The sequence below is a fragment of the Conger conger genome, chromosome 15 (assembly GCF_963514075.1).
Source record: "Conger conger chromosome 15, fConCon1.1, whole genome shotgun sequence".
Lineage (NCBI taxonomy): Eukaryota > Metazoa > Chordata > Actinopteri > Anguilliformes > Congridae > Conger > Conger conger.
The window spans coordinates 35,098,805-35,113,675 of record NC_083774.1 but is presented as its reverse complement, the minus strand read 5'-3'; the positions used below and the strand labels follow the sequence as shown (position 1 = coordinate 35,113,675).

The following is a 14,871-nucleotide window of genomic DNA, read 5'->3' as shown; positions in this document are numbered from 1 at the left end:
ATTTAAGTTGAAATGCTTTAGTAAAATGTATGCAGATTGTAAGGAATTAACATAAGCTGTGTAAGTCAAGCTTAAAGGATCCACTCAAAGCCTAAAATGAAGTAGCCTACATATTGATTGGGGGGAAAGTACTCGTAGAAGTTAGTAAACAAATAAAAAAAGACTACTCTCCATTGGTCAATCAAGATTTTAGCCACACCTTTATAAATATGAATATCATCATTACGAGGAGATTTATTTTTCCATGTTGAAATCATTTTCTGTCTGCAATCACGTTTTTATAAAACCATAAATAACCCAATATTGTGCCAGGGCTCAACGTAAAAGAAGCCCCAAATCAAAGTCTATTGATTCAGCTGCAAGACCTGGATCTTTAAATATTTGACTTCAAATATTGGATAACACACAGTACAAAGGTGATGTCAGAATTTACGGCAATTTCAGCAAAATAAACAGGAAATACACAACTTATTTGAAGTAATTTAAGGCTTCTGTATACATTATTTTAAATGTAATGTTATGAAGTGAAAGCTAAATTTTCCATTTAGGATTTAGTAAAATGGGCTCTTTTCTACTTGCTGCAAATAGCTGTGGAGGGCATGAAGAGACGTTTCTGTGAACGCAAGAGGCAAATTTTGAAAAACTTTACATGAAACGGCACCTCATTTGATACAGTCCTCACAATAATTTGGTTATTTCTATGCAAATCACAAAAACCACACTTGTTACCACTAGCGTGGTACTGGAAGAGGACAGCTAGTGCTCAAACAGGGTTCATCACACAGGACTGTCAATATTTGCTAAAAACTTACAGAGACACTGCTGTTGCTGTCACAGTGGAATCTGAACGAAAACGCCTCTTAACCAAAACGCCTCTTAACCAGGTCTTACAACTTCGGACTTTTTTGGTTTATTTTAGTCCCACAACAATTACATTATAAAAATGTCTGGTTTACAAAATTGACTACAGTAATCCAATAACATGCAAAGAAACACCAATGTGTATATTGTCCTACCAAGTCCTACCAATAACCACGTTTTAAGTGTTCATACTCCAGAAACCACTCTTTCATTGTCAATGATGAAATAATCATAATTTGGGCGTACAAAAAAACCATTCAATGTCAGAAAACAAAAACAACAGCAGAGCAGAGCGCTGGGCTATATCTCAATAGTCTCTGCCACAGAGCTCAGCCCATCGTCTCCCTGCAAAATCACCAAATTTCCAGGGACCTTGTGCTCCTCCACGATGATGCACTTCTCAGTGGCGTCTGACACGATGATCTCTATCACGTCCTCATTCAGCTGCACGCACTCTTGCGCCTGTGCCATTTGGCTCAGCTGGCCAGGGGTGCCCACCACTTTGTGGACGACGTGCTCAGGTGCGAAGGCCGTCCCGTCATGGAAGGATCCGGAAGTGCTTATTATGACCTCGTCGGGGGTGGGCTCCACGGTCAGACCATCAATGTCCTGGACATAAACAACCATCTGCTCCCCGGGGGGTGCAAGGCCCTCCCACTGCTGTGCCCTGTGCTTGGAGTCTGCCTTCTGGGCACTTTTTCTCGGCCTCCCCTTCACCGGGGTCGGGTGACCAGGCTCGAGGGCGGCCAGGGCCTCTGCCAGCTCCCCAGCCACCTTCTGCTCCTTCCTCTTGTGGACCTGCTGGTGGCGGACCAAGCTCTGCATCAGTGTGTAGCCGGCGCCGCACGTCGAACACTTGTAGGGCTTCTCCTCCAAGTGGGACTTCTGGTGGCGGCGGAGCTTGGTGGCGAGGGTGTACCCCTTCCCGCACACCTCGCAGGTGTGGGGGCGCTCCCCTGTGTGCAGGAGCTCGTGGGCCCGCAGGGTGTGGGGGTCCCGCAGGGCCTTCCCGCAGACGGGGCAGAGGTAGGCCTCCCCCGTGTGTGAGATGAGGTGCCGCCGGAGCTCGGGCGCCTGTGAGAAGCGGCGGTCGCAGTGGTCGCACCTGAAGGGCTTCTCCCCCGTGTGGATGCGCAGGTGTCCCAGCAGGTTGCCGCGCTGCCGGAAGGTCTTGCCACAGTGCGGGCAGGGGTGCGGCCGTTCTCCGGTGTGCAGCCTCATGTGGTTCCGCAGCGATCCCGAATTGGCCAGCTCCTTGCCGCAGACAGGACACTTGATCTTCGCCGCCCGGATGCCGGTCTCTCGGGCCCGATGGGCCTCGCGGTGGATCCGTAGCGAGGGCCGGCGGGCGAACGCCTTCCCGCAGATGTCGCAGACAAAGGGCCGCTCGCCGGTGTGGAGGACCTCGTGCTCCTTCAGGTCCCGCTTCAGACCATAGCTCTTGTCGCACTGCTGACACTTAAAGGGCCTTTCCCCCTTGTGCATCAGGAGGTGGGCACGGAAGCTCTCCTGGGAGCTGTAGTTCTTCCCACACTCCGTACACAGGTAGGGTTTGAGGTCGGAGTGTGTGAACCTGTGCTTCTTCAGGTGACACAGCTGGAAGAAGCTCTTGTCGCACTCATCACACTTGTACCGCCTCTCTCTGGTGTCTAAATGGAACAGGTCAGGGACCGGCACGAAAGTCTCCTGCTGAGGTCCCTTCCCTCCCCCTCCATATATACCCTTGAGGAAGTCATAGGGGTTCTGCTGGTTCGCAAAGTGATGTACTTCCTCCTTTTCTGTAGGGACTGCTTCCTGGAGAGCTGCCCTATTTTTGGGGCCTCCAGGAGGGGCTTCCACAGGGCATTCTTCAGAAGGGCCCTGTTCCTCCACGCGCTGCTCCAGGATCCTCATCTTCCGCTCCTGCAGCCTCTTCTGGATGCGGCTCACGAGCGTGTGCACCTTTCTGGGTTTGGCAGCCAGGCGAGAGCTAGCTCTCGAGGCTCCGGGCCCCTGCTCTTCTACCTTGCTGCCAGGGACACCTTGGTCTCCTACACTTTGCCCTGAGGGAACGTCACCTTCATTAAGGAGCACGTTGGACAACTCCGGAAAAGCATTACTCTTTTCCCGCCACCCTCCACCCGCTCCATTGTGCTTGGGCTGTTTCGGGGCACACGTTTCAAGGTTCCTCAAGGGTTTCTTCTTCATTCTATATATTTGTGGTTTCCTTCTTTTGATTTGGGTCTGCACCGTGGTCTTCCCGTTCCCATCTACTGACGCCCCCCGAGAAGTGTTGGTTATGTCTGCAAATAAGCAAAAGCAAACAGTTACTTATTAAAAGGCATCCATACAGTGAATGTGCAGTGCAGTTAGGCAAGAGGAAACACATTTGCAGAGACTGGTACCTGGAAGCTGTGACTCCTGCTCCAATGCAGTGTCATCATGAGGCTGGTTCCCTCCTTCCTCAAAAGGCACGTCCTCTTCAGGACTGCCTTCTATTGTGACTTTTCCTTTCTGGCTTTTTTCCAGTTCCAGTGGTTGAGGAGGACACTGCCGATCCTCCATCCAGAGAAGCAGCTCCGTTCCTGGATTGATATCCTCACAAGCCGTGAGACAGAGCCTGCCGTCAACTTCATGGACACTCACATTCTGGTCCTCCTTACTCTTTGCAAAACAGGCGAATCTGTTTGATTTCAAGAGGAAGAAATCACAAGCCATTACTGGGGAATATATTGTGTGCTGTGGAATGATGTCTGCTAAATGGCAGCTAAATCTGCAATATACAGACAGGGACAGCCATGGGTGGGAAACCAATATTATAATGTAGGAAAAACTAATGGTGTCTACACAGGAGAACGTGTAGTTCAGATATTAAAGGCATAGCAATTGTACGCGTGAGAAATGTGAAATTTGGCGTCAGGGCACAGGTCTTATTCTACTATCTGAACCTGGAAATGTCATAAAAGTGCAAGTGTTATCTGAGGTGACATACCTCATCCAGTAACTCTCATCTCCATCTGGTCCACTGGAAGCTGTTGCACAAGGTATTTCACCCCCACTCTAAGAACAAATTAAATATTCCTCTTCTGTTAGACGGCAAAATATTCCATGCAAGTTTGTACAGAGGACATTTGGAATTATTTAATTCTAGTAGTACTACCAATTTTTTAAAAATCATCAGCTACGTGATTTACTGGATCGGCATGTAGCAATTCAACCGGCTTGCATGAAAGTTGGTTGCAATGCGTGATGTGAATCAGCCTGGTGCTGAAAGTATCGCTCTGGCCAATCTGTACCTCCTGTGTTTCTCTTTCGTCTGTGTTCTTGATTCGGTCTTCCTGCAGGCCCAAGAGAGCCCCTTTCTGCAGGGCACGCCCGACACACCAAAGTCCCAAGCGATCGCTGCTCGTCAAGGAAGGTCCCACTGTAAAGCCTCGAGGCACCGCTTTCAGGACCCTGTGGAGAGAGTCCTGGCCTGGAGCAGAATCCTTTAAACATCTTAGGGGGTCCTTTCCACTGTACGTAGACACTAAATCCAAAACAAAAACAGCCAACAACTCAACAGCCTGTTTAAAATGTATGGTTAGCTACCATTGGCACATTACCATTCATAACGTACCTATATTGTGTATGAACATAAAGTAAACTATAGAATAGTTCCTCGATGTTGCAAGTTACACATTTACTAGTTTTTGTATTCATTTACAATGTGACTTTAAATAACCAACATTAATCAAAGTAACATCAAAACAAATACTTTTTATGAATTTTATAAATAGCCCGACAAGTTATTTGTTTTGCGATGTCGGACCAGCATTACAGTGTGCAATAGTCTGCCCTCAATACGTTAAAAACGTTAACGTAGACAAAAAAAAGAAAAAAACACAAACGAGTTTCTATTTTAGATCAAAGCTTGTTGTCGTAAATATATGAGCATGCGCACATCTGACGAAATGAATGTCGGTGCGAGGCATAAAACAGAGAGTACGTTTGCCATGTTAGTTAACGTCGTAAAATAGGCAAAAGAGGATACAGTAGTAGGCAATTTGGTAATTCAAAGCCCTGTGTAGCTACATAAGCTACGTGTGCAACGAGCAAGCACGTCTAGAAAAAAAAAAAACATTCTATCCGAGTGCTAGTGTAGCCACTGAGCGTAAAAACTCAAGACACCCAAATACACATGAAATTGAAACGCTCCATTTTGATAACTTACAGGTAGAATGCAAGCAATAGCCTGTGAGCTTGCTAGCTACATAATTAAATGATTAGTAACTAGCAAGATTTGTGGTTTGTCGCTAGCTAAGTGGACAGATACAGCTAAATCTATAGGCTGAAATCACGTAGTTGGTAAGTTGGTAATGTTGGTTAACTATACAGCTACCAATATGTCAGTCCATTGATATAGCCCACAGTTAGCATGTTAGCTAGCAAGCATGTCCATTCGGAACGATGTTGCAAGTTACACATTTACTCACATCTACCAAGAAACAAGAACATGAGAATAAAAAATTAACTAACTCAGGGTTAGATTTCTTCTACGCCTTGGCCAGTGTAATGCCTTCTTTTTTTAACAAAAACTCCGGGAAAATCATCATTCTCCAGCCAACAAGGACACCGCCCGGAAGTTGTACCTTCGAGACAAACCTTCCCCGAGGAAACACCTCCTCAAACATACTTTTAGTTGCGTTGGCTATGCAGCGACGTTAACGATTGTTATAAAGTAAAATTTATTTCAGACTCATGCAATAGTTAGCCGTAGTTAACCACTAAAAGTAAAACTGAGTAATGAGATTATGAAAGTACTTTTTTTCAAGCAATATTGTAAATAATGAATTGCGTCTCTGGTGAAAAAAAAAAAAAAAAAAATATATATATATATATATATATATATATATATACACTATATATATATATATATATATATATATATACACACACTATATATATATATATATATATATATATATATATATATATATATATATATATATAGTGTGTGTATATATATATATATATATATATATATATATATATATATATATATATATATATATATATATATATATATATATAGTGTCAAGTGTCAAGCCGTTTCGGTGTTATCGGTGACACAAATCAAATTTATAAATCAAGTAATATTTCCGGTGGCACGGATGGTGCAGTGGGTAGCACTGCTGACTCACAGCAAGGAGGTCCTGGGTTCGAATCCTTGTCGGCCGGGGCCTCTCTGTGTGGAGTTTGCATGTTCTCCCTGTGTTTGTGTGAGTTTCCTCCCACAGTTTTTGATGCGATTTAGCTTTCCAGCTGCACAATAAAACCATATCAGTCAGAAATGTATTTCTGCTCTGTTCGCCATTTTCATTGTTTTAACTAACCTTTATGATGTCAATACAGAGTTCAATGACAGCAAGTGCACACATCCAGGCTCCAATCATAGCTACCACAAGCAGGTCAGCATCTTCGTTTGTTGCTACAGTAAATGTGAGCACAGACATTTGTTATTGAAGCAACATTTTTGGTGCTTTAAGTGGTGTTCTCTCACTTTTGTGGCCAGTGAACCGATGCCACATACGAATAAATGGATCTTGTAATATCACTTTTCTCTGGAGTCTGCAGAGTTGCAAGCTTGACCAAAGTTGGCATTTAGGTGTCTTAACTCTCCCTTGAGTTCTCACTGATATTTGATCACTTAAGTTGTGAGCATCCTCTAATATGGCGGCATCAAATGTGAAGGTATATATTGCATAGGGTCCGTTTAGGGACGGGTTCAAAACTTCTGAAGCTTATAGAAGGTTATTCTCCTAAGTCAGGATATAGCAATATAATGCATGTGGGTTTTTTATTTCGGCATGAAGAGTATGCCAGAGGCAAAGGCATTGGCAGAATTTAATGGTACTATATTGCATATTACAGTCATGTTAATTTAATTCCAAAGACGTCGTGCAAATATATGTCAGTACCATCTGCAGCCTTCAGGAAAATTAGAGAGCCAGAAATTTGGGTCAATCTTTTTTGGTTGTTGACTTTTTTAGTGTTCTTGTGGGTACATTTAGTTTGCTGAAAATCAGCTTCATTTGTCCTCAGCAGAGATAGGAGAACCTGCCGGAAGGACGACCATCTCAGCTGCATTACATCAATCAGTGGAAGCTACTCTCGAGTAAAACGCATATGGCAGCCTGTTTGGAGTTTGTCAAATGGCATTTAAAGGACTCTGAGAGTATGAGGAAAAAGATTATATGGTCTGATGAGACAAAAAAATAACTATTTTGGCAGAACGCCAAGCAATATGCTGGCAAACACCAAGCACTGCTCATCACATGATTAATACCATCCCTACGGTGAAGCATGGTGGTGGCAGCATCATGCTACAGGGTTATCTCTCAGTGGCAGAGACGAGCGAGACTGAGAGGGAACTGGGGGAAGGTTGAATGCAGCCAAATACAGAGAGGTCCTTGAAGAAACCCTGCTCCAGAGTGCATGCAACCTCAGACTGGTGCGACAGTTCACCTTTCAGCAGGACAATGACCCGAAGACAAGACAGGCTTTGGAACAAGGCTCTGACTGTCATTGAGCAGCCCAACCAAAGCCCAGACTTAAACCCCATAGAACTTCCGTGGAGAGACCTGGAGATTGCACTTCACAGACCCTTCCCATCCAATCTGATGGAGCTTTATTCATTCAAACTTTATTTCAGACTCAAAGTCCAGATAAAAGACAAGACATAAGATACAATGAATTACATACAAATCCAGGAGTGCAAAGCGTGTAGAGACTTACCCTTGCCACCAAAGTGGCTTCTACAGAGTACTGAATTAGGGATCTGAGTACTGACATAAAGAAATGAGAGATTTCAGTTCAGGATTTTTCATAAATTCGCAAAGATCTCTAAAAACATGTTTTCACTTTGTCATTGTGGGTTATTGAGTGTAGATTGATGGTCAAAATGGCAATCTAAAATTAAATCTACAACATAATAAAGTGTGCCAAAAGTGAAGGGGTACTTTCTATGCCTTCTAATCCAGCAGCATGATGAAATTATCGTACACACGATACAATACATTCTGCTTTAATCAAGTAAAATAGTCCTATTTGAAGAATGTTGCCGCCACTGTGTTGTAGCATTTACATAAGTCCAACTAAAGATGGTTTGTTCCAACTTGCAGGACTAGTGTTGCTAGTGTCATTTGCACCTCTGAGATAGGTGACAGGATGATGACCGAATGAAATATGGTATGGCACGTTATGCTGGCTGAGTGGACACATTCAAACCAAGGCAAAAGTCGTCATATTGTTCCCAACTGCTCGACTCCATACGATACACCGGCGCCGGCATTGTCTTCCGGAGACAGATACAAAGTAACAGTATTCCAGTCGAACTGATCTTCTCCATTAGCTAAAACATTGATTAAGTTGGAGAGGTATAATAGACATTTTATTGCAGTGCAGATTAGATTAACTTTAGGTCACCGTCTTTTTGCGAGACATCATTTGAAACGGAACAGTTTAGTTAGCTAGCCTAGCGAATAAATCATAGATTCAACAGATCGTCTAACACTATCTCGGCTACACGATTTAACGCGTTTTCAATGTAACTTTAAACCGCGAAGGATGAAAGTATGCAGACTACAATACATTAGACGTAGCAAGACTACCAGGCTGTGAGTTTACTGTAGTTAACGTTAAGTTACGGGATGAAGTTAAAAACCGGAAGGAAAATTGATATTTTTTAAATAACGGTTTAATGCTTTACACGTCTATACGTAACGTTTGCGAAACACTGGTTTAAAAACACCATGCACATAACTCTCTGAATAGTATCACAGGAGCAGCTTTTAATACAACTAAACTTTTGGGTAAAACGTATGTCTTTTAGGGTCCCCTCTGTTCTCAAGTTGCTTTCTTCCGTTTTCCATGTCATTTCCTGTATTAAAAAGATGGTGGTCAAAGCTGAGAGAAGCTGCTGACTCGCTGAAATTATTTCAAATAAAAACTTTACATCGCCGAGGACTAGTGAAATCTAATTTTATTGCTGCGTTGTCGGGGGCGAAACAGGAAAGGGGAGACTTCGTATTGTGGAATAAAGCGATTAAAAGACCACCCTCCCGGGGTTGCGGATTCTTGGAAGGTGAGTCTGTCTTTTAGTAGCCAATGTGGCCAATGAAAATGGCTTCCGAAAACGTTAGGCAAATTGCCAATTGCCTGCAGAGGGGAATCGAGGAAATATCTAGCTCTAACGCCAAAGACCACGCTGTTCGCTGTTCAGTCGATGATTTTGAATACTCTTATATATGTTGACGTAGTGCTGTTGCAGAAGAAACTTTACAGGTATACCGTGAGTTTGTTTTAAGGGGACATAATTACCCCAGTTGTTGCAGTTTTTCTACACAGTGCATTTAGTTTTGACGGACATCGCCGATGACCAATCAGCATCTCGAGTTGGTGTCTCGGATATTTTGGATAGGGAGCGTGTTATCGAGGCGGAGTGTGTATTTGGACTGAGACGGTTGTCTATATAGTGGAGGTGTGCCCCTAAAAAGGTATACGCCCTAATTTGTGGAGCGAACAAGGAACCAACTACACTATTTCTCTCTGAGGTGTGCTCCGGACGTCCAGATTAAGTCAAAGACAAAACCGACAGTATTTTCAATACCAGTTCTAGTCCTTAATATTACACATTAAATACTCTGCAGTTGCCTATGTGTTGGTGTCATTCCCGAGTGAGGGCTGGGTAAAGTCAACCAGATAAAATGAAAATCTGCACGACCTACAGTATGCATGTGTGCAGGGAAGGTGACTTGTAATTGCCCTGTGTAAAAACGCGCGTTCTTATATTTTCGATGGCCGACTGATGTTCGAGCTGGTCTGCTGGTTTATGTCCTTTAATGCAGCGCGAGACAAAGAAGTAATTAAGCGTCAATCTTATAGAGAAATTCGTCTTTGTTGAAATGTTTTGCTGCAATGAAATCGGTCCCGTTGTGTTATATGCCATCGCAAATGATTGTCTTTCTTCATGTAGGCGCAGGCTGCAGTTCTCTTTATTAGTAGCTATCGAACAAGTATTTCACTTGATATTACAGCGGCGTTGTATCCTAATGCTGCTGTGCTGGTATTGTTAGCCGCTTGCCGCGAGCGGTTTCATCAGTTTTCGTTACTTGGAGATACATACTTTCGGTGCTGTAGCATTGTATGACAGTTGGTGCAGGTAGTGAATTTATTTGGTACTGATTGTAACATTTTATCCCAACAGTTAGTGATTGACACAATTCTTGTTTTACGAATAATGCTATTGTTATTCATTCTATATGGTATGTTTGCATAGAAGTACAATAATGTGTCTAAATACCACCGAGGCATCTGTCGTGTTTACACTAGGACCAAAATTCTTGGCCATCCCTCTCTCTCTCTTTTTTTTTTTTTAGAAGATTTTTTTTTTTAGAAGACCCATTCAACCATCACATAAAGACCGAACCCTATTCAAAATTAAGCAGGCCTATGCATTTGTGTCCGTACATTATTTGATATAGAAGATCAAGCACATTTAGACTTGTACATGAGGTAGTCTGGCCCACTGTAGCCAACATCTTAAAGGCTGCAGACTGCAGTTGGTACTAATATGAGTATAGAATCATAATTTGACAAAATCCTTAAAAGATATCCATGTTACTTTGCAGTTTTCATGTTTTGTGACTTATTTTAGTTTCTTGATTGATATGTTGAGATTATAACTAGAAGTAGCAGTTTTGGCCACATCACCCAACATACTCTAAACACACATTACTGTCCAAGTCAGGGGTTTGCAACCTTGGCAATCCTGAAATTTGTTGGTGGGTGAGATCTGTCAACACAAAAGTCTTTCAGCAACCTGGTGCTGCAGCACCTGGTACACTGTACAGTGATAGTCGATTCCTACTGCACCATTCACGATGATTTCCTGCATGCACAAAAATATCAGTAGTAAAAAAGTACACTGCAGTCTGAAATAATAAAGGGTAGTTTTCTGTCACAGGACAGCCAGTTATACCCAGATTAAAAAGTTATTCTTGCTGATACACAGAAAGTCAAACAGTGCTTGCTGAAATATGAGGTTGACGCTAACAAGGTAATTAACTGCATTTGTCTTGGATAATGCATTACATTATTGGCATTTGGCAGACACTCTTATCCAGAGCAACATACAGTTGATTAGACTAAGCAGGAGACAATCCTCCCCTGGAGCAATGCAGGGTTAAGGGCTGTTCGGATCTTGTTGTGGCTACACTGGGATTAGAACCACCAACCTTGCATCTCCCAGTCATTTACTTTCATCACTACACTACAGGCCGCTGCTGCAAGTTGCATGTTCTACATTATATAGCTTAGTTACATCCGTAAAATGCATTTCAGACCCTTTATTTATAACTTATTGTTTTTAAATCTATGAGGCAACCAGTATTAGGCTTTATTGTTGCACAATCTGCCAAAAAACATGGTATATGTGTTTATGGAATACTACCTTTGGTTGCAACTTTTCTGTAAAAAAGTGTATTTTCTGATTAATTCTGAAAGAATCACATCATTGAACCTACTTTCTGTTCTCTGTGTGTCACGGTGGCTGTAACCCCAACAACATCCTGTCTCTCACTGCTGTCACACTGTGCCATGTAGCCCCCCAACATCCTGTCTCTCACTGCTGTCACACTGTGCCATGTAGCCCCCCAACATCCTGTCTCTCACTGCTGTTACACTGTGCCATGTAGCCCCCCAACATCCTGTCTCTCACTGCTGTTACACTGTGCCATGTAGCCCCCCAACATCCTGTCTCTCATTGCTGTCACACTGTGCCATGTAGCCCCAACAACATGCTGTCTCTCACTGCTGTCACACTGTGCCATGTAGCCCCAACAACATCCTGTCTCTCACTGCTGTCACACTGTGCCATGTAGCCCCAACATCATCCTGTCTCTCATTGCTGTCACACTGTGCCATGTAGCCCCAACAACATCCTGTCTCCCACTGCTGTCACACTGTGCCATGTAGCCCCAACATCCTGTCTCTCACTGCTGTAACACTGTGCCATGTAGCCCCCCAACATCCTGTCTCCCACTGCTGTCACACTGTGCCATGTAGCCCCAACATCCTGTCTCTCACTGCTGTAACACTGTGCCATGTAGCCCCCCAACATCCTGTCTCTCACTGCTGTAACACTGTGCCATGTAGCCCCCCAACATCCTGTCTCCCACTGCTGTCACACTGTGCCATGTAGCCCTGACAACATCCTGTCTCTCACTGCTGTCACACTGTGCCATGTACCCCCACAACATCCTCTCTCTCACTGCTGTAACACTGTGCCATGTAGCCCCAACATCCTGTCTCTCACTGCTGTCACACTGTGCCATGTAGCCCCAACATCCTGTCTCTCACTGCTGTCACACTGTGCCATGTAGCCCTGACAACATCCTGTCTCTCACTGCTGTCACACTGTGCCATGTAGCCCCCCAACATCCTGTCTCTCACTGCTGTCACACTGTGCCATGTACCCCCACAACATCCTGTCTCTCACTGCTGTCACACTGTGCCATGTAGCCCCAACAACATCCTGTCTCTCACTGCTGTCACACTGTGCCATGTAGCCCCAACATCATCCTGTCTCTCACTGCTGTCACACTGTGCCATGTAGCCCCAACAACATCCTCTCTCTCACTGCTGTCACACTGTGCCATGTACCCCCACAACATCCTGTCTCTCACTGCTGTCACACTGTGCCATGTAGCCCTGACAACATCCTGTCTCTCACTGCTGTCACACTGTGCCATGTAGCCCCCCAACATCCTGTCTCTCACTGCTGTTACACTGTGTGATAAGATCTAAAATTTCTATAAAAGAGCAGAGATTCCATCCTACAGTGACAGTGGCTATGCCATCTGACATCCACACGCACAATTTGAAGATGGTGGAGCATCATTCTAAACATGGTTTCTTTTCTCACTTTCCATTTGGATATTAGCTGCATTGTTACTGATGGGTGGCTCAACTGGGGCTAATTATTTGCGATACGAGACAGTTTGAGAGTGGTAGCAAAATCAATACATTTTAACGGTGCACTTAATTAGCCTGGGCTACTTTATCCACATGCAAGTGGCCTAATATTTTAGTATCGATGGTGACACTTGAAATAGTGACTGAATGAATTGACATTAAAACAATGTGTTTGTTGCAGTTAGAGTGCTACGTGTATTGTTTACAGTTCATCGTGTATTTTATTATGATACTCCTATTGATTGTTCATCAGACATCCATTGTCTGAGGTCGTAGCTGCTGTCACATTGCATGATTTTGGCCCAAAATATGTGACAGTGCCAGTCTTCTGTCAGAGGCTAAGATTCACTAAATCGGCCGTCTGTGAATATGTCACAATGAGAGATCCAAAATGGCAGATTTTGGCTCACAACGAATTTCAGATTTGGACATTTTGTCTGTGACTGCAGAATTATGGCACAGTGTCTACCCTGCTTTAGTTGCCTATAGAGCCATGGTGTCTGCTAAAATCTGCACTCATTGTGGCCCTTCAGAAATTGACTCTTGAGATCCCTAGCCGAGAGCAGGGATACCAGAAAGGGTCCGTTTGGGTGCAGGTTTTGTTCTGGCCAAGCAGTTACACACCCGATTCTACTAAACAGGATCCTTAGCAAGTTCTCTAATGGTTGATCATGTGTGTAACTGCATGGTTGGTATGAATGCCTGCATGCACACTGGGCCTTTCTGGGTAAGATTGTGTATCCCTGGTTTAGAGCATGGAAGGTTGTGAGATGGGTTTTTTGCTTAAACATCATATTGGATAAGTTTACCCACCATTGAGATGGAGGTCAGTGGCTGATTTGGATTATTACATTCCATTACAAAGAATTTAGCAGATGCTCTTATCCAGAGTGATGTACAATGAAGTGCACATCAAACACAGGAACAAGTCTGAAGAGGACCCTGGAGGACAGTATGGTTCCAAGTCCTAGCGTGACCATACAGATACAATTGGAACCCTTGGAGAATACATCAATTTACGAGCTAGCATACCATGGTTGGCAGCTAGAACACCCAGAGTACAACAATACAGTATCTAATACAATACAACAATATCTATTAGGGGTGTGAGCGGTTGGATTTAAACTATCGGCAAACCGAACTTCGCTTTCCACTATGCGGTATCTCCATAAAAATAAATAAAGCAATACATTATCATTAGTCTATTCATTCATCGGATATTGAAAGCAAAAATGACCTTCTTTCAGGGAAAAATGGACACGTTAATCTCACCACCATGGTTGTCCCACGCCATATAAAATGCAAGTTTACCGTTACATAAGATTTAATCAAATTGTACAGAGACCTGTAAAAGTAAAATCATTAGACGAGCCGCCTATGGTAAAATAGACCCGGTGTTATATTATATCAGGCAAATATTGCATGACCACGGAATTTTGAGTGCACAACCCCGTGTGCAACAAAGTTGGTAATAGCAGCATACAGTGGGAGCAATAATTATTTGATCCCTTGCTGATTTTGTAGGTTTGCCCACGTTCAAAGAATGGAACTGTTTAGAATTTTAATCATAGGTACATTTTAACATTGAGAGACAGTATATCACAAAATAATCCACAATAACAAAATTTATACATTTTATACATTTATTATCATATTTTTGCATGAAATAAGTATTTGATCCCCTACCAATCAGCAATAATTCTGGCTGCCACTGACCAGTTAGTTTTCCATTAAGAAGCACTCCTAATCTCAACTCATTACCCAAAACACCTGTGTCAACTCGTTACTTTGTTATGTAGCTGTATAAAAGACACCTGTCCACACAATCAATAAGATTCCAACGTTTCCACCATAGGCAAGACAAAGGAGCTGTTTAAGGACATCAGGGACAAAATTGTAGACCTGCACAAGGCTGGGATGGGCTACAAGAAAATAAGCAAGCAGCTTGGTGAGAAGTTAACAACTGTTGGAGCAATTATTAGAAAATGGAAGAAACACAAAGTCACTGCCAATCTC

The 14,871-nt window shown here is 43.4% G+C and overlaps 2 protein-coding genes across 2 annotated transcripts in view; one reads left to right on the top strand and one right to left on the bottom strand.

Moving 5' to 3' along the window:
• Positions 1–315: 315 nt before the first annotated feature.
• Positions 316–5,484, bottom strand: znf408 (zinc finger protein 408). The gene is made up of 5 exons (XM_061222288.1): positions 5,359–5,484; positions 4,137–4,369; positions 3,833–3,900; positions 3,246–3,523; positions 316–3,143 (listed from the first exon to the last, which is right to left on the bottom strand). Coding segments are annotated over exons 1-5 (2,562 nt in total). The 5' UTR covers positions 5,360–5,484; the 3' UTR covers positions 316–1,161.
• A 3,288-nt stretch (positions 5,485–8,772) lies between these two features.
• The window catches only part of prdm11 (PR domain containing 11), a 49,299-nt gene continuing 43,200 nt past the window's right edge, over positions 8,773–14,871 (top strand). The window contains exon 1 of the mRNA XM_061221788.1: positions 8,773–8,965. The gene's annotated coding sequence lies outside the window, so the exon portion shown is untranslated. The remainder of the gene's footprint in view (positions 8,966–14,871) is intronic.

Excerpts from the sequence above, each read along its gene's own strand:
- znf408 (XM_061222288.1), bottom strand. Across the intron at positions 3,901-4,136 it reads ACGAAAGAGAAACACAGGAG|AGTGGGGGTGAAATACCTTG; the intron begins GTACAGATTGGC and ends ATTTGTTCTTAG. Across the intron at positions 3,144-3,245 it reads GCAGGAGTCACAGCTTCCAG|ACATAACCAACACTTCTCGG; the intron begins GTACCAGTCTCT and ends GCTTATTTGCAG.